The following is a 19,792-nucleotide window of genomic DNA, read 5'->3' on the forward strand; positions in this document are numbered from 1 at the left end:
TATCTGACTTTGCAATAAAATAAATAAATCTTTTAAATTTTTATTTATTTTTATTAGAAAGACAGGTATACAGAGAGGAGAGACAGAGAGGAAAATCTTCCATCTGATGATTCACTCCCCAAGCAGCCGGAAACGGCTGGAGCTGAGCCAATCCAAAGTCCAGAGCTTCTTCACACAGGTGCAGGGTCCCAAAGCTTTGGGCCATCCTCTACTGTTTTCCCAGACCACATGCAAGGAGCTGGATGAGAAGTGGGGCCGCTGGGATTAGAACCAGCACCCATATGGGATTTCAGAGCACTCAAAGTGAGGACCTTAGCTGCTAGGCCATCATGCCGGGCCTGCTTATAAAATCTTATCCGTGAAAGAGCAATTGTAGATTTTCAGTAAATTCTCCCTTTTCCCTTCCTTCTGTCAATACCACATTCTGTTCATTATTTGGATTGAAGAAACGGCTGGTTTCCTTTGCCAACAGAGGCTACGGTCTGCAGGCTAAATCGTCTGCTATCAGTTTCAGAAACACAATGTTCCTGAAATACAGTCATACTCATTTGTTTTCATGATCTCTGTGGCCACTTTGCACTACGGCAAAGTAGTTAAGTCGCCCAATACAGTCTGGTCCTCAAAGCAGGAGATGTTACCAGCTCAACGACAGTAAAACTTGCTGATCCCTGTTTGAGATTCCCACAGGGCCTGAAGCTGTCCTCTCCAGTTGTTGAGCTTTCCAGCCCCCACATCCAAGGCTGCTTTGGGTGAGAAAGGTGTATGCCTCACCCAGCAGCCAGGTCTCCCAGGATCTGATTGCAGCTCAGCACAAGAATAATTGGAGGACCGCTAGCCCAGCGTGAAAAACAACAGCATAACGTGGTAGACTGTGGCTTTCAGCCCTCCCCCTTTCATCTGCTTCTTGGGTTATAAAGCAAGGGTGGGGAAATAGGGACGGTAGTAGCTTGCCAGGCACAGCATCGCTGGGGAAATGCAGGCTCTGCTGTTGCTGCTCTTTCTCTTGCCTCCTGAAGCTAAAGCTGGTGAGTGCTGGGGTGAACTCCCCGTCCCGTGATCCTCAGCTGCCATTCCAAACACATTGACCTGCCTCCGAGAGGACCCTCAAACGAGGCTGCTGGCTGTCCTTGCAGGTGTTCCCAGGGAAGTCTGAACCTGGGAGGAACACGTTGTTCCCCACAGGTGATGACACTTTCCCTCAGGTGAAAAAAGTCCTGCGTGGAGAAAGAAGTGGGAAGTTGGTTTTGGAAGGCCCATTTAACCTGCTTTCTTCTACACACCCACTATTGCGATTTAAGGCCCTTCTCTGGCCTCCCCGCTGTGTGGAGGAAGTCAGCAGGAGGACATTAAAACTGTCCTAGTGAAATAACAGCCTGGAATTGGGATGGACTGTTGTGTTCTGACACGGAAGATGCAGCTTGGCAGGGTGGGTTAGGATAGGGAAAGCCTAAAAGTGGGGATGCATGTAGGGACTGAGATCCCAAAAGAAGTAAGGAGGGCCAGGGAGAGACCCCCCAGCTTTGGCCTCCAGCCCCCCTGCACAGTGCTCTGTTGAAAGGCTCCATGTTTGGGGGCTCAGCATTCTCTCTTCCAGAGGAGATTATTGGGGGCACTGAGTGCAAGCCACACTCCCGCCCTTACATGGCCCATCTAAAAATCATCAACAACCGAGGCTTGCTCGACAGCTGTGGAGGGTTTCTCATAAGTCAAGATTTTGTGCTGACAGCTGCTCATTGTCAAGGAAGGTAAGAAACCTTTGCATTTGTTTCCCTTTTTATGTAAAGAACTTGTCTGAGCTAAAGCTACTCCCAACTCTGGTGTGGCCAGCCTGTCTCTAGCTGGTCAGTGATGTGCATTGAGAGGACCTGGGCCACTGTGTTCATCCTCTCCCTCCCCAGTGGACAGAGCTGGGAGAGGAGGCTCAGATCAAGGAGAGTCCATCCCTCTTCCACTGGCCAGCAGAGTTCTCTCCATCCCAGGTGGCTGCTAGGGCCTCTTGCTTCCTGCAGCAGCTGGGGTCCCTGAGGAAGCTCTCAGCCCTCACAGGACCTCATCCCAGGAACAGGAGGTGATACTCTTGTGTCCTTCCCCCACTGCATGGGTCCTGCTCAGGAGACTAGCACCTGCCCCTGCCTCTCCCCCCATCCCCAGACACATCACTGTCACTCTTGGAGCTCATGACATGAAGCAGGAGGAATCTACATGGCAGCATATAGACGTTGCCGAACAGTTCATCCACCCCTGTTACAACGCTCACACCCAGCTTAATGACATCATGTTACTGAAGGTACCACCATCCATCACACATTTTTCAACTCCCCCTGCCCGTACCTTTCACTCTCTCTCTTCCAACCCATTTTCCCTCACCCTTCCTTCCCACCATCCCACTGGGGAGAGACTGCTGGCCTGCCCAGGGATCCTCTATTAGACTCTACTCACACACACACACTCCAGCCTGGGGCTGGTCATCCTTCCACTCTCTCTGTCTCTCTGTCCACAGTTACAAAGGCATGCCCAGCTGACCGATGCTGTGGGAACAGTTCCCCTGCCTTCCTGGAGAACCTTTGTTCAAACTGGAAGAATGTGCTGGACAGCTGGCTGGGGAAAAACAGGACCAACAGAGCCAATGTCCAATACCCTGAGGGAAGTGAAGCTGAGAGTCATGGACAGCGAGGCCTGCCACTATTTCTACTCTTACAGCCACAAACTTCAAATGTGTGTGGGAAATCCCAAGGCCAAAAGATCCGCATATAAGGTGACCAACAGCTTTACACAGAGACCTGGCACCCTTGGGAAGAGGGAGAGGTCAAGACGTGTCCTATCACCGGGACCAGTGTCTGGGTGTGCTCCTAGGGTCGTGGACACTGGCATCCTCGTGGATTCTGGGATCCAACAGCCAAGCTCCACCTTTAAGCTCTTTACACAGCCTGCATAGAGGGTTCCAGAAGAAAAAGGAAGAAGGGAAGAGGGGCAGGATCTACAGCTGTTGATCCAGATTTGGGATGAGGGGAAGGTGAAGGGAGAACATTCAGTAAATCTTTAACTTAGAACTACTTGACAAACCAGGTGTCCCTACCTGCCTTTAAGTTTCTTTGTGCCAATTTGGGTGGAATAGAACCAGGGTGGGGAATATTTAGGATGGAAGGGCAATCTTGGCTCATTATTGACTTTCTCTAATCCACAGGGAGATTCTGGGGGCCCCCTCTTGTGTGCAGGGGTGGCCCAAGGGATTGTGTCTTATGCAACTAGAGATGCGCAGCCACCTGTGGTCTTCACCCGACTCTCCTCATATGTGCCCTGGATTCACAAACTACTGAAGGATAACTAGCTTTCAGAGCCTGGCTGGCATGGGGAGGGGTCTGTGGGACAGGACTTTCTGGGCATACTCTCTGGGATTCATGGGCCCTGGAGCAGCCCGAGCCCAGCAAGTTTCTCAGAGACACCCTGTCTTCCAATGGTGGTTCAAGCCTGTGTGGAATCCCTTCTGTGCTCGCTTCTCCAGAGCCAGTCTACGCCTCTCATCCAATTCTCCTCATTTAATGAAGATCACATTGGGGCTCCTTTCAGCCAGATGAATAATCAAGTCTCCAGTTGGCCTGTGTGCTATGTGATATGGATTATTCACGAAAATACTTGGGATGTAACATTCAGACTAGACTAGAAGTGGCACCATGGGGTAAGCCTCTGCCTGCAATGCCAATATCTCATATGAGTGCCAGTTCTGAATCAGCTCCATGCTACTGGTAGAAAAGCAGCTAAAGATAGTCCAAGTACATGAGCCCTTGCCACACACATAGGAGACTTGAATGAAGTTTCAGGCTCCTGGCTTTAGCCTGGCTTAACCCTGATCAATGGCAGCTAATTGGGAGTGAATGGATATCTCTCTCTATATATATGTGTGTGTGTGTGTGTGTGTGTGTGTGTGTGTGTGTATTTCTCTCTCTGTGTAACTCTGCCTTTCAAATAAATTAAATAAACCATTTTTTAAATACAGAGTAATATTGGCATGGATTTGCTCCTCTTCCTCCTCCCACAATCCCTGAGACCCAGTGGTTTGTGCCCCAAACAAACTTCCCAATTGTGGAAACTTCACAATTGTTTCCACAACGGGTCAAGGAGAGGAATCCCAAACTTTAGTGTAAGCCTGGCCCAGGATTACATCAGAGCCACAGGAAATCTTGAGTTAGGTCAAGGTCTGCAAAGCTGGCTCCTGTCCATGAACATCAGCATCCTGAATCCCAAAACTGCCAGTGCCTGCATGGGATCACTGCCCTCACTGCCATACATCCTGGTACCAGGGAAATGGAGCATGGACTCCAGGTAGCTCTCTGGAGCCTACCACTAAGCCAACCCTCACAGGTGCCAAGGAGGTCACTAGGAGGCCCAAGAACACAGGCCCGTCCCCGTGTCCTTTCCACCATGAGCAATCACTGCTCCTCCTGGCCCGAGGCAGTGACCCAGCAACTCCACCTTCCCCATTGCCTGCCAAGCCCACACATCTAGGATCCTGGCTTTGACACTGACCAAGGAAAGCTTCACCTACAAGACATCTCATCTTTCTGACTCTGTTAGAAAGACAAGCATGTACACAGCAAAACAAAGACTAAAACCATCTTAAAACTAGAAAAGCTTACGTTGAGCAGGATATTAAAAGCCTGATTTCTTTTTCTTAATTCTAGCTTTAAATTTACACAGTGAAATAGAGACTGTGAAATGGGAAGCACGGAGAGCACAGATCTGGACACACAAGGAGCTGCTGCTAAGGTTCTGTTCCCTCTTTACCCTGCACCCTAAGGACAGTGCACACATGTAAAAGTCTCTCTTCCCAAGCTGCTGGGCAGCTGGGCTTGTGGGAAAGACCATTGGCCCACCTGAACTGTCTGACCCACAGTAAGTAGTAGGTGATGCTGATGGCCAAGAACTGGGCTAAGCCTGCAGGCTGAGTCGGAATCCAAGTGCTTCCAGCATAGCCGCCACTGCAGACAGAGCAGCCTCATGTGGGGTCCTGATGGTGGCCAGCCACCCTATTACAGACAACAACTTTAGAGTAGGCACTGGACTCAGTTGCTAAAGGGTCACTTGGGACCCCCACATCCCTTATGGGAGTGCCTGTGTTGCTTTTTATCTGCAAATTTTGAAATGATTTCTGTAACTTGTTTAATACTGGAAACTGATTTTATAAATCATGTTATGGTAAAAGAGTCTTTAGTAACTTAAGACAATGAGGCACAGCTAAAAGCATACAGTAGCACAATTGAGCCTGTATTGTTCCCAATGTCTTATTGTGTGCCCACTTTTGACCCGGAACTTACTCTAAGATGCATGATGTTCTCCATCACAAATGGCTTGATAATATCTTGGAACAGATGGCAATCATGGAGATACAAAGCGTTTGTTTACTGTGCAGCCTTGAACTGTTACAACACATGAAATGACGCATTTTGGTTTCTCACCATGGAAAACAGAAAGTATATGGGGCATCTTCTAAAGGGAGACAAATGTGAATCCCCAAAGAAAAATGGTTTAAAACTTCTACCTTATATTGTCACTTATATTTAGGGAAAGAAAACAGTTTAAAAAGATAAAAAGAAGTTTCTTGTAAAGGCCCTCTGTTTGTAGAAAGGCTGAGTTGCCCTGATCCTTTTCACTGCCCTTTAACAAAAGAACAAAAAAACAATTGAATCAGTACTAGGTGAAGGTGATGGTAATTAGTATATGACTGATTATAAGATTTAATTAAAAATCTATGATATATGCCTTTATAAATTCCTTTCATTTATGAGCTTTCTTTTTAATTTTGCATTCTTGATATTTTAAGTAATATTAGTTCAGGTTTAGTGGAAATTGATTTTGGATATAAGTAAGCCAGTTGTCACTATATAACTTCATGTGCTGCCAACCGTGGAGTTCCTGGCTTCAGCCGGGTAACTGCAGGTTTGAATGAGTAATGGTTTGCTGAAAATGTTTTCTTTAAAGCAAAATAATAATGTTTTGTAGAAGTGTTTTTGTAAACATTCTTTTAACCATAAAGTAAAAATGAAACAATTGGATGTTGTGCAAAAGCTTGTGACGATTTCTGTAAAAATAAAGAAGGCAGCTTTTTTGAGTTGTCCGTTATGAGTATCACGCTGTAGTGGTCAATGTTTGTTCTTATCTTCTCACTGATCCATGCGTCCTTTGCAAGCTCTCAAGTCAGCCAGAGCTGGTTTCTGATCATTTATTTTTACTTGAAAGGCAAATTTTATGGAAAGAGAAGGATAGCAAGAGATCCTCCACCCACTAGTCCATTCCTCAAATGGCCAAAATAGGGCCATTCTCAGCTGCTATTTCAACGCCCCAAGCAGGGAGCTGGATCGGAAGTGGAGCAGTTGGGACACAAATCCGTGCCAAAATGGGATTCAGGCCCCACAGGCAGAGGATTAGTCCCTAAGCCACGGTCCTGGCCCCAACTCTCTTCTTTCTTGTACAGCCCAGAGGACTGTCCAAGATGTTTACTGGCTTCGACAACATTTTGAAGAGGAAGGAAAGCAAGGTTGGTGCCATGGTTAGGCCTAGGCCTCTGCCTACAATACCCACATCCCATATGGGCACTGTTTCTAGTCCTGGCCACTCAACTTCCCATCTAGCTCCCTGCTTATGGCTTGGGAAAGCAAGGGAGGATGACCCTGAGCCTTGGGCCCCTACACCCATGTGAGGAGACCTGAAAGAAGCCCCTGGCTCTTGTTTTCCGACTGGCTCAGCTCCAGCTATTGCAACCGTTTGAGAAATAAAAAAATAAAAGGAAGATTTCTCTCTGTGTCTCTATCCCTGTAATTTTGCCTTTTAAATACAAATAAATAGAGTCCAGCACGATGGCTCAATGGCTAAATCCTCACCTTGTAAGCCCCAGGATCTCATATGGGTGCTAGTTCGTGTTCCAGATGTTCCACTTCCAATCCAGCTCCCTGTTTATGCCCTAGGAAAGCAGTAGAGGACAGCACAAAACTTTGGGACCCTGCACCCAGGTGGGAGATGTGGAAAAAACCCCTGGCTCCCGGCTTCAAGTCAGCACAGCTCCAGCCATTGCAGCCAGATATGAAATGAAAGACATTTCTTTCTGTAACTCTGCCTTTCCAATAAAAATTTTTAAATCTTTATATATGTATATATATATATGTAAATATATATGTAAATCTTTTTTTTAAAGAGAAAAAGTTACCCAGCAAGTTACCTGGGCAGCTTCTTACACTTGTTAATGTGTAAATTATTTTTAAGAGGTAAAATCACTAGCTGCTTCTTTTTCCATATAACAAGGAAACTTTAGGATATTTGTATTATAGGAAGATTGGCCTATTAACAGTTAACATTCCGTGTGGAAAGGTGGTTTTGTGTCCTATTATGCAAATCAGTACAAATGAAGTCACAGTTACACACTCACTGTCACTTGAACATAGAAATCACCTCAAGTCCTGTGTGGGAGATGTGTTTCCTATTGCTTCTGAAAGCTTTGGCTGTCCCTGTCAGAAGCAAGAGGCCCTCTGTAACAGCTTGCAAGTAGAAATCCAGTTTTCCTAGTAATTTTGTTGTTGTGCTGTGAAAGATTGACCATTGCATTTGATATTAAACCGTGAACTGGGGAGACACAGCAAAGGCTTAGCAGCATTCAATATTTAATATCCTCTTAAGGAAAATCTACCTTATGTGTTAAGCTTGCAAAGTCTCTGGAATCGTTGCTTAAAAAATCACAAGGCAGAATTTTTAGGGTTTTCAGCGTGTATGTAAAAGATCATGTCAACACTAAAACGTCTGTGTTCTGGTCCTCTGAGCAATTACAAACATCTCAGTGATGGGGAAAAGAGGAACGAGCTTTGACCACACTCTCGGGAAAAGGGCCTCAAAACAGCTGAGGCAACACGTGGGGCACAAGAGCCAGTGCCTACTGAGCTTCTCACAGCTACCAAGGCCCAGACCAAGAAGCAACAGGAAAATGTCAGCTCCAACCCTGGGGACTGTCTCTCCTGCACCTCAGATCTCCCAGCAATGTTCTCCCTCACATAGAGGACCTAAGCAGCAAGTTACCTGGGCAGCTTCATGGGTGACAATATTACATCACCCCCACACACACACACACAAAATACATTGAAGTCACAACTTCCAGTGCCTCCGAATGTGAGCCGGTTCAGAAGTAGGATTATTATACAAGTGATCAGATAAAATGTGGCCAACCTGGAGTAGCACTAAATGCACTGCCCCCCTACAGGGTGTGCTCCTCCTAGGCTGAGTCCCATGGGCCTCTCCTGCCTCCACTAGATCCAGGCCCTAGACCAGCACATTTGTGAGTCATTGTGGTTGACATGTGGCCTCTATCTGCCATTAGACAGTTTAACTCCATCACCTTACAAGGACTCTGCTACTGCCCAACCCAAGGGCAAACGACAGCCAAGCAGATCTGCAGATAAAAGAAACTTCAGAACCACAGCAAGTGCATTTGTAAAATGCTAGGAACACATGAACTTGATAACAATGCTGTGGACTTAAAAAACAAAACATTTATTTATTTTTTATTGAAAAAGCAGATTTACAAAGAGGAGAGACAGAAAAAAGATGTTCATCTGCTGGTTCACTCCTAAGGGATGGAAGGAAGAAGGGAAGAAGGGAGGAGGGAAGGGCCAGGTCTCACTGCATGACTGCCTCCAGCTCTAAATTCAGCCTCTCTGAGGGATATCAATATCAGATATCCCTCACTCAGTCACATTCCCACCTTGAGAGTCTCTGAACTGTAGATAAAACCATGAAGTTCACCACCATGTCCAATAGCAGGAACAGGCCAGAGAGAAGACAATCCTTACACAACAGAAGGAAGTGTGTACAGATGGTGAGTCCTCATTTGTCTCTGGTCCTTGATGGAGTCCATGTCCTTTCCTTGCCCCAGCCCGGCAGGTGAGGCAGACCTGGGACTTGGTGGATTGACCCTTGGTATTGCAGTGTGATCGGACCAGCCCTGTGCTGTCTCTCTGATTCCCATCACACAAATGAAAAAGAGAAATCCTACATTAATTCTTCTACCACTTTGTATGGCTGATGCAGGACAAGACTGCCAGCTCCCAATGGAGAGGCAGTGCAAGAAGGCCAGATATTGTAGTAAGGCTGCTACTTTTAGCATTTTTAGAATAAGAATGTTAAGCACATGCACTAAAATATTTAGGACAAACACTAAAACCTACTTGTTGTTCATCCAAAATGCAAATTAAACTGGACATTCTGTTTTAAGTTGTACTGGACTGCCTATGATGTTGATATATGAGAAGACATTAAGAATGGAACATGCATAAATGTTATTCTAGAAAGGTTCAGAGATGCAAGGTTTAGTCAATGGAAGCAGAGGACCTACTGAACACATACTAAGGAATCAGTCACCCCCGTTACAAGCCCAAGCTGAGAGCAAGTGCATGGTGCAATGTCTATGTCCTCTGAGTGTCACATCTCTGACCTAAAGATTTAGAAATCCCCAAGGCAGTGACCCATCACCATGCTACCTGCCATGTCGCTCACATCCACAAAAAACAACAGATACATCCTTGAAATCCAGCCCTGGCGGCGATGAGCTGGCTGACCCCGATCGCGTCAATGTGTCAGAGTTGCAATTCTACATCTGTAGTTTGGCAGTGACGATTCCTCCTGAGTCTTTGTGCAAAAACAGACTAACAATCCAACCCTGACACTGGATATGCCACATTTCAGTTATTTCAGGCTTGATTCCTAATTTGTGAATGGGAAGCCCCGGTGCATTCCCTGGCAAAATCCTCCTTCTCCCACATCTGTACATCGATCACCGGGATTTCTCTATTACTCTTAGGTGGAAGACCACAAAGTTCCTGTATTTGGAATTTTTTAATTTTATTTTTTATTGGAAAGGCAGATATACAGAGAGAAGAGCAGAGACAAAGATCTTCCATCTGCTGGTTTACTCCCCAAGTAGACACAATGGCCAGAACTGAGCTGATCCAAAGCCAGGAGCTTCTTCCACATCTCCAACAGCAGTGCAGAGTCCCAAGGCCATCCTCTACTGCTTTGCCAGGCCACAAGTAGGAAGCAGGGAGCTAGATGAGAACTGGAGCAGCCAGGACACAAACCGGCATCCATATGGGATCCTGGCAGATACAATGTGAGGATTTAGCCACTAAGCTATCACACCTGGCCCTGGAAGTTTTTGTTTTTCATTTTTTGTTTTTTTAATCTAATACTGAACTATAAGATTTGACAGTTGGATTTATCAGTTTAAAATGCTGACTTCATGGACTTGCAAGGAAGATCACACTGCCAACATCCGTGATAACACACGATATGTACAAGCGGTCAGCCAGTGCCCTTGCCTTTGTGAGCATGTGTGTGAAGTCCTGTGCCAGGCTCTGACCCGAGCCCACACCAATTCTTCTTAGGTTTCCCTTGGAACCTTGGGGTATTTCTGCCAACCAACATTTGGTTCAGAGGAAGGAGGAGATCCAGACCAGTGTTTTACCAATTGTAGATCAACGTGCTTTATAAGTCAGTGCTGCTTAGGCTTTAGCAGGTAGTGAAATAGAAGAAAAACTAACAGGAAGCAGTACACATGGTCAGAACAAGTGCTACTTACTGACACTCCTGATGCATCTCTACGTGCATGCTTTTTTGTGTGTGTGGGTTTTTTAAAGATTCATTTTATTTTTTATTGGAAAGGCAGAGTTGCAGAGTTACAGAGAAAAGGAGAGACAAAGATCTTCCATCCATTGGTTTACTTCCCAAGCAGCCACAACCTAAGCAGAGCTGAGCCAATCCGAAGCCAGGAGCCAGGAGCTTCCTCCAGGTCTCCCACACGGGTGCAGGATCCCAAAGCATTGGGCCATCCTCGACTGCTTTCCCAGGCCACAAGCAGGGAGCTGGATGGGAACTGGAGCTGCCAGGGTTAGAACCAGTACCCATATGGCATCCCAGCATGTTCAAGGCGAGGACTTTAGCCACTAGGACATGGCGCCGGACCCAGAGGCATATATTTTTACAAATGGAGCCAGCATCATAGCACAGCAGTTTAAGTTACCCTTTATGCTGCTTGCATCCCAAACTGGAATGTTGGTTCAAGTACCAGCTACTCTGCTTCTGATCCAGCTCCCTGCTAATATGCTTCAGAAAACAATGGAGTATGGCCCAAACACTTGGGACCCTGTCACCTCCATAGCATGGTGTTTCAGACTCCTGTCTTCAGCTTGACCCCCATCCTAGATGTTGCAGGCATTTGAACCATGGATGGAAAGTCTCTGTCCTCTTTTCTCTTCTCTTCTCTTCTCTTCTCTTCTCTTCTCTTCTCTTCTCTTCTCTTCTCTTCTCTTCCTCTCTCTACCCTTTACGCTATCCTCCAAATAAATAAATCTGAAAAAAAAAAAAGTTTTCACATAACCAAAGAAAAATCCAAAGAATGAAAAAATAACCTCTGTTTCATAAAGACCTTTATGTCCAAAATAGGTAAGGAACTCAAACACAACGGCAAGAAAAACAACCTGGTTGTAACAGCAGGCAACGGGCATGGGCCACTGAGTGTAGAGGAGGCTCCCTCTGAACCAGGCTGCTGCCTTGGTTTGCCTCCACCCCAAAATAAGTAGTTCCTGAGGCCTCCTGGGAGAGAAAAGCAAGGGGGCAGAGGAGCTAGCAATCTACAGCGGCCCAATGAGGCCTATCAGGGCACACCTCCTCTTCCAAGGTTAGGGCCCCAGGGGTCTCAATTCAGCTCTGTTCACCCCCTCCCCAAACCCTCACTCTACCCTAACCTCACTCTACCCTACCCCCTGCAGGAAGAAGAGGTGGGAGCCAGCAGCTTACACTATGCTTCAGGCTATTTGTCCTTTCCCTCCTGATGGGACATGCAATGGATATCCTGGGGCCATCCTGTTTCCTCCCAGGTCTCTACTTCCCTGCAGAGGCAGCATTGGGGTCCCAGGGGGAGAGGCCCAACACTTCCCATCCATCCTGCTCACAGCTAGACAGGTGCCGGGGTCTCACTTCCATCCCCTCAGAGCCACACCTCTCTTCTAGGGCTCCTTTGGGAACAAGACCTCTCCACCTGCTGAAAAACCCTGGTCTCCTATCCACCTCATCTCTGCCAGCAACACACAGACAATTGGGAGCCAGGTCTTGGAGTCCCTGTGGGACCTGGGGACAGCAAGGAACTTTGAAGCAGGGCCTCTCCCCCTCACCAAGCCTCAGAATCTAGCCCTGCTCTGTCCACAGCCACCTGTCTAGCCCTGCTCGGACTCCGCCAGCAACTCAGAACCCAGCTCAGCCAGTCACAGAGTTCCTATCCTCCCCAAGCCTGCTGCTCCCCTCTGCTGGCTCCTGTGCCTCCCCACACCTTCTGGACCTGAGCAAGTTGCCCCCACACCTCCACTTCGGGTTCACAGAGCAGGTCCTCTTTCACTGTCCCAGGCCCTGGCTTCTAGGGCAGGAAGTGAAAGGAGCCCAAATACTTGTTTGTACCTTATGCTCTTAGGATAAATAAATAGAGAATTTCCCACCAGGAACTCCTACACTGTGTTTTTTTTTTAATTATTTTATTTTATTTTTGATGTTATTTACTTAGTTGAGAAGGATGCGTGCCATATGGACCACTGATTAAGGTAGGGAGGGTTGAGACATGGAGGAAAGTGGGTGAGACAAATGCTTGCAATTTTGTTTTTCCTTCTGTATCTGGGGAAAGTGGAGAGAGAACTGGAGGGAGCCACTCCCAGCAGCTAAACCATGTCAGCACCAGAGGGTGGGGGACCACCACTTGATGTCATCCTAGGAACCCCAATGTGGAAAAGGATGTTCAGAAGGTATTGCACAGAAGAGCCCAGCCCTGCTGAAGGGCTGGATCTCTGTCATATGGCAGAGATCTGTCACGGGCAGATGGCCACCCTCCTTGAATGTATGAAGCTCTAATTAATGCAATTTGACTGTGAGCTCGCTCCCTTCTGATTCTCCTCTCTGTTTCTGCACCTCTTTCCCAATTTTTGGTGCCTTTTTTCTAACAGGAAGGACCTCTGCTCAAAGGCAGCCCAGCCTTCCACATATTGACACTGAGGTCTCTTCCAGGCAGTTCCTAACCTGTCCTGGACTGACTTTGAGACAAGGCTCTCTCTGGTGGCCACCTGGAGTATTGCACCTTGTGAGTAAAAAGTGAGTGAGCACACAGGGTCCCAACCCAAGAGACACAAAAGTCAACATCACAGGCTCAGCACTTGTCCCATCACAGCTCATGGCCTTTGAGACTTTCACACGCTGTTAATAACCCAAGTGGGGCATAGCTTACCCAAAATCTGTTTGATCAGAAAAAAAATTGTAGTATCATTGTTCTGAAAAATCGTAAGATGTCCAGGTGCGTCGCTTGTATGAAATAAAGTGAAGCTCACATAAATTATCTCATTTAATCCCAGACTCACAGGATGACTCAAGTTCAAACACTCAAAGTTACTCTTGAGAGGTAGTGTCGCATAGTGTTGAAGCCCACCGGCTCTGGAAGACCTGAAGATCAGCTCCGGTACATAGCGTCTATGTAACCTTGGCCAACATAATGTGTCAAGAAAACTAAACTGAGCATGCATTGATGAAGATTGAAGCTAGGTGACAGCTACATGGAGTTTACTGTACAATCATCCCTACTGTGTATGTTTGAAAACGTTAGTACCAAAACCCTTGTAAATGTTTCTGATGGAAGAGCTACTAGAAGCCAGAAGTAGAACTCTTCCCTTGTGCCAGACAGGCTGAGGGGAAGGCTCCAGAAACCCCATCCTGCCTCTGCTCCTCACGGAGCATAAGGCTGAGGCTAGAGAAAGTGGCTGTAGCCATTCCTCCAACAAGGTGATCACAAGCGTACCTGCTGATGAAAGAGCAGGTGATAGAGCATTTTCAAATTAACTTAAAAGCAGTTACATTGATTTTTTTAATTAATTATTTATTTATCTGAATGTCAGTGTTACAGAGAGAGACAGAAAGAGAAAAATCTGCCATCTGCTGGTGCACTTCTCAAATGGCTGCAACAGCTGGAGCCGAATCAGGCCAAAGCATAACCAACTGCCAGTCTGGCAGGAAAGAAGATGTGAATAAATCCCACCATCTCACTCTCCAGCCCCTGCTCCTGCTGGTGAATGTCCCCACAAGGTTTCAGAAGCAACTCACCCAAAGTGGGTTCCAGAGCAGGATGGAGAGCCACACTAGAATAGTGTCTTGGTCCAGGTCTATTGCTCTAATAGAATTCCTGATGATAGGGAATGCAAGTGTACTTGGAAAAGAGGTGTACTTGACTCACAACTTGGAAAAAAAAGAGGTGTACTTGACTCACAACTTTTGGTGACTGCAAAGCCTAATGAGCCTGGCATGATTATTGCTTATGCCTTAATACAGCCCCAGAAAGGTGAACTGGCCACATACTGTCGAGCCAAGGTGGCCTCACTCTACAGCAACCCTCTCACAAGAACTAGCCCAGTCACCCAAGATCTCCTAAGAGAAGGATACTAATTCCTTCCAAGGTTGGTTCCCTCATAAACGAACCACCCACAAGGCCTTGCTTCTTAAACATCCTCCACCCCTCAACATCATTACACTGGGGACCTAACTTCCAGAATCTTTGAATCTTTGGGAAACACACTGTATCTGAAGTGGCAAGTGGAGAATAACCACTGGAACCTTGCTTCTGTCTGACCCCAAGCTCCGAGAAAACCTTCCATTATATCTTTTGGCTTGTTCCTCAGTTAAAAGAATCATACCCCACTCTGTTCAAAGAAGTTACAGACCTTGAAAGCAAACACCAAGATTTCCTGAAATAGAATTCTCCCCAGAGACCCAAGTGAGTACATTAGGGACAAGGGGCAATGCATAATCAAGGAGCAGAGGAGGGGTTCAGCTGATGGAAAAATGCCTGTGAGGGGAGAGAGGGGGAGAATAAAGGATACTTTTTAAATAAATTGACCCAATTGAGTTCTTGCTAAAGACAGGAGAGAGATTCAGACCTCACTCAGAAATATAGAGTCTAAGAGACCTGATCAGGTGGTGATGGTGAACAGGTGTCAGGAGGGGGAGTGCTAAAGGACATTCTCTACCAACTTTAGGAACCAGCGTTATGGTAAAATAGGTTACAGTGCTGCCTGTCATGCTGGCATTCTACATAAACAGCAGTTTCAGTCCCTGGTACTCCACTTCCAATCCAGCTCCAGGCTAATGTTCCTGAGGAAGCAGTGAGAAATGATCCTACTCTCCAAGCAGGAGATCTGGAAAGAGTTCCTGGCTCCTGGCTCCAACCTGGCTCCTGGCTCCTGGCTCCTGGCTCCTGGCTCCTGGCTCCTGGCTCCTGGCTCCTGGCTCCTGGCTCCTGGCTCCAACCTGGCTCCTGGCTCCTGGCTTCAACCTGGCTCCAACCTGGCTCCTGGCTCCTGGCTCCTGGCTCCTGGCTTCAACCTGGCTCCAACCTGGCTCCTGGCTCCTGGCTTCTGGCTCCTGGCTCCTGGCTCCAACCTGGCTCTTGGCTCCTGGTCCTGGCTCCTGGCTCCAACCTGGCTCCTGGTTCCTGGCTCCTGGCTCCAACCTGGCTTCTGGCTCCTGGCTCCTGGCTCCTGGCTCCTGGCTCCAACCTGGCTCCTGGCTCCTGGTCCTGGCTCCAGCCTGGCTCAGCCCCAATCATTTCAGCCATTCAGATAATGAACCAAAAAATGGATAATCCCTTTGTCTACTCCTCTTTCCCATTCAAGTAAATAATATTTATTCCCCAATAACTGAGCCTAAGGGAAGGCTCAAATGTCAAACCAGAGTTTGGCCAATCAAAGATTATATCACAGCCTCAGTCCAAGGCATACTTTTGATTTTGGTTTCTGGCAATTTCTTTTTGTTTTCTAGCTTTTTCTGCCATACATTTAAAGGAAACGTGTTCATGTTTAATCTAGCTTACCTGGGTATTTTGTACTGGAAGTTTTAGGATATATCACTATAATGTTCCTCCCATGTTTTTCCAAAGATAACTTAGCTTGCAACATACAGAGCAGTTTAGAGAGGAGACACAAAAGAATCAAGGAGACTTGGCTATAGGAGGAACTTAGACAAGAATAATTTGAATGAGGACACTGGTAGCAAAAGGGGAGGGGGGGGGAATAGATGGATCCAGGAGCTACTTAGTAAAATCAACCGGGCTTCAAAGAAAAAAAAAAAAAAAACCTAGTAGGCAGTTTCTATGGGAGTTAGGAGCTCAGAGCATAGATCTCAGCTGCATGCGAGATTCTGGAAATCTGTGAAACTGTTAACTGAATTGAAAACACAGATGCTTGAGGGAAGATGCAAAGATGCAAACCGGAACTCAGTTCTTAGAAATACAGTTAAGATGTCCCCTGGGACACCTGCCTCCCGCGTGGGAGTGTCTGAGTTCAAGTCTTCCTGCTAATGCGCAGCCTGAGGAGCAGCAGGTGCCACCCACGTGGGGAAAGCCGGAGAGGGACAGTCACTGAGGCCAAGAGACAGGCACACCCAAACGGAGTGCAGATTCAGCAAGGACCCGTGACACTGAGAAGGAATTTAGGCATCTGTTCAGGTGAGGCAGGGAAGATCAGGAATCCCACAGGGATAGACTAGTAGGGAGAAAAGGGAAACTTCGTTTTTGTAGAAGACATTCAGCTAGAAAAGCAAAAAGAAAGCGGACATTGATTGCCTTGAGGACTGAAGACGTTATTTCAAGGGGTTAGGCACGTTGGCATGCTTAAGCGCTGACCGGAAGGAGGCGCACTCTAACAGCAGAAGAAAATTCAAGGTAACGGGGAACTGGCGTTTTGTTTGTTTCGTTTTTCTGTATGCTGTCTGTTTGCATTAAGCCCTCCCTCCGCCGCCGCCTTCTCCCTCCCTTCTCCCGCCACCATTCTCGCCTCGTCACCGGGTGAAAATTCACAAGCTGGCTTTACAACTTCTTCCGGGTAGCAGGTCGCCCCTGAGAGCGCGCTGCCCGACGTACGCATGCGCAGGGCGGCACGGCCATCACATCCTCCCTCCCCGGAGCCGAGCAACGAAGGGGGCGCGCTTTAAATCCTGCACAGGCGCACTAGGCCCCGTCGTCATGCGGGTGCTAGTGGGTAAGGGATGGATAAGGGAGCGGGGACGGCAGGTTTAGCCCGAGATCAAGGGCGGGGGGCGGTAGCCAAGTAAGCAATGTCTCATGCCCTGGTCACCGGCCCGAGAAGCAGAAAGTCCGCCATCCCCGTGACCTGTGCCTGCGGGGAGAGCGAGAGGAGCCGGGCACAGGCTGGAATCACACGGGTGGGGTCACAGCGGGGCTGGGAGTAAGCTGTTGGTGTTTTCCTGTCAGGTGGAGGGACGGGCTTCGTAGGGACAGCCCTCACCCAGCTGCTGAGAGCCCGGGGCCACGAAGTGACCTTGGTGTCCCGACAGCCAGGTCCCAGCCGCATCACGTGGGTATGTCGGTGCCCCCGGGGGAGCGGGGGAGGACAGAGGTCAGCGGCCCGGCCATGGTGTGCTTTCCCTGACAGGATGCGCTGGCCAAGTCAGGGCTGCCCAGCTGCGACGCCGTGGTCAATTTGGCCGGGGAGAACATCCTCAACCCGCTGCGCAGGTCAGCCTAGGTTCGAAGGCAGGGGGTGGGGAGCGGCCGGCAAGGGGTGACCTGCAAGCCCTGGATGCAGCTGGGCTCCTTCTTCTGCCCCCACCCTTCGTGTTCACCTGCGGTCCACACGTCCAACACAGCATGCCCGGGACAGCCCCTTCCATAGCCACAGCGCAGGGTTTTCCTAGCAGGGACTATGCAAAGGCCCTGGGGAGACAGGGCGGCGACCCCATGCAGATCATGAGGGCTTTTTATTTTCCCTGTTTCTTTTGCAGGTGGAATGAAACCTTCCAAAAAGAGGTGGTCCAGAGCCGCCTGGAAAGCACACAGATGCTGGCGAAGGCCATCACCGAAGCCCCACAACCACCCCAGGCCTGGGTCTTAGTCACCGGTGTAGGTATGCCTCCAAGTCACCATCCCCTTTATACTGGCAGGAGCAAAGCAGAGACAGAAGAATAGTGGCCCTGCTCCTAGCTCCAGGGAAGAGTCCACCAAGTCCTGCCCGCCACCCCCTTGCTTCTCACAGTAGTTTTAGGAACCAAGTGCTGGTGACCAAATCACTGAAAACAATTGCACTATTCACATTGATATATATTACATCGTTTATTTCTCACAACATCCCTAAGAGGTAGTTACTATAATTCCCAGCTTAAAAAATGCATAAATTCCATATAAAGGTTAAGCAATTTGCTTTTTAAAAGTCACAGAATAAATGGTGGCATTCAGTTAAAAACCACGGCAGTGTGGCACCCAAATGCCTAACTCGTCCAACCCAGTGGCTTCTCAGTTTAGCTCTGCAGTGAAAGATAAAGAATGTCCCCCAGGACCGAAATAGCTCAGGTCCAGAGGAGCAGAGAAAGTGTGGGCCCTAGCTTCCCATGGCGAGATACCAAGGGCCAGAGAGGGTGAGGCCCAGGGCAGGCAGGCAGGCCCAGCGTACCCAAGTCAGACTGTGCTTTCCCCTGCAGCCTACTACCGGCCCAGCCTGACCGCAGAGTATGACGAGGACAGCCCAGGAGGGGACTTTGACTTCTTCTCCAATCTTGTCACCAGATGGGAGGCTGCAGCACGGCTCCCTGGGCACTCCACACGCCAGGTGGTGGTACGCTCTGGTGAGAACCAAGGGGCAGGAGGGCTTCTAGGGGATTTGGGGAGTAGGGAAACAATGGGGATCAAGGGAAGGGCTTGGCAAGTGAGACAAGGTTGCCACTGCTGGTTGACCTGCAGACGGAGGATGGAGAGTCCCAGGAGAGCATTACAGAGCTGCAGGTGCAAGGGAAGGGTGGGGAACAGAGAGACAGAAACACAAGGAGGGCGGTGGGGACTGCTTCAGGGAGGGACCTCCTGCCATGGTCTCTTGCCTGCTCTAGGCGTTGTGCTGGGCCGTGGAGGTGGTGCCATAGGCCACATGCTGCTGCCCTTCCGCCTGGGCCTGGGGGGCCCCATCGGCTCAGGCCAGCAGTTCTTCCCCTGGATTCACATTGTGGACCTGGCAGGGATCGTGGCCCATGCCCTTGAAGCAAACCACGTGCAGGGAATTCTGAACGGAGTAGCCCCAGCCCCGACTACCACCAACGCGGACTTCGCCCGGGCCTTGGCCAGTGCCCTGGGGCGCCCAGCCTTCATCCCTCTCCCCAGCATCGTGGTGCAGGCTGTCTTTGGGCGAGAGCGTGCCATCATGCTGCTAGAGGGCCAGAAAGTGGTCCCACGGCGGACACTGGCTACTGGCTACCAATATTCCTTCCCAGAGCTCGGGGCCGCCTTGAAGGAAGTCGTAGCCTAGGCAGGAAGCTCCTAGCAGGGCCTGAGGCCTGTCTCTGAAAGAAGCCTTCCAAGATACATAATACACACAGGCTGAGTATACAGAGGCTAGTAGTCCTCCTCTACCTGAGACATGAAACCACCTGGATCTTAGGGGAGCCCCCTCCCCTTCCTTTGCTACTGTAGCTATGAGACTAGCTGTGAACCTCTCCAGCTCCTGGTAAAACCCTATGCATGGGTTACCCCATGTCCCAGGGGTGCCCCAGTTCTCCTGTATGCTAGAGAGAACACACTCGGGTTTGGCTAATAAAGATAAATTACCTCTCTAGCTTTGCATCCTCTCATTGACCTGGATTTCTCTTAGGGTTTATTTAAAGAAATATAGCCCTAGGTGATTCTTTTCCCTACGTGGAATTTGAAAGTTACAACAGCTACATCTTTCCTCACCCCCTT

The 19,792-nt window shown here is 48.5% G+C and overlaps 2 protein-coding genes across 5 annotated transcripts; both read left to right on the top strand.

Annotated features, from left to right (window-relative positions):
* The first annotated feature begins 973 nt into the window (after positions 1-973).
* Positions 974-3,328, top strand: CMA1 (chymase 1). Its single transcript, XM_040969478.1, has 5 exons — positions 974-1,025; positions 1,595-1,745; positions 2,152-2,287; positions 2,501-2,755; positions 3,185-3,328. The coding sequence occupies exons 1-5, from the start codon at positions 974-976 to the stop codon at positions 3,326-3,328; spliced, it is 738 nt and encodes a 245-aa protein (XP_040825412.1).
* Positions 3,329-17,029: 13,701 nt separating this feature from the next.
* Positions 17,030-19,660, top strand: SDR39U1 (short chain dehydrogenase/reductase family 39U member 1). Of its 4 annotated transcripts, none has more exons than XM_040968541.1 (6): positions 17,030-17,090; positions 17,324-17,430; positions 17,505-17,587; positions 17,854-17,975; positions 18,547-18,690; positions 18,949-19,660. In XM_040968541.1, exons 1-6 carry the CDS (start codon positions 17,075-17,077, stop codon positions 19,359-19,361), a joined length of 885 nt encoding a protein of 294 aa, XP_040824475.1. In that variant the 5' UTR covers positions 17,030-17,074; the 3' UTR covers positions 19,362-19,660. The 4 variants fall into 4 exon arrangements, with proteins under 4 accessions (XP_040824475.1, XP_040824479.1, XP_040824477.1 ...); XM_040968545.1 differs by having other exon boundaries at positions 19,075-19,660; XM_040968543.1 differs by having other exon boundaries at positions 17,854-17,969.
* Positions 19,661-19,792: the final 132 nt, after the last annotated feature.

The sequence above is a fragment of the Ochotona curzoniae genome, unplaced genomic scaffold (assembly GCF_017591425.1).
Source record: "Ochotona curzoniae isolate NIBS_2020 unplaced genomic scaffold, NIBS_Ocur_1.0 scaffold_4701, whole genome shotgun sequence".
Lineage (NCBI taxonomy): Eukaryota > Metazoa > Chordata > Mammalia > Lagomorpha > Ochotonidae > Ochotona > Ochotona curzoniae.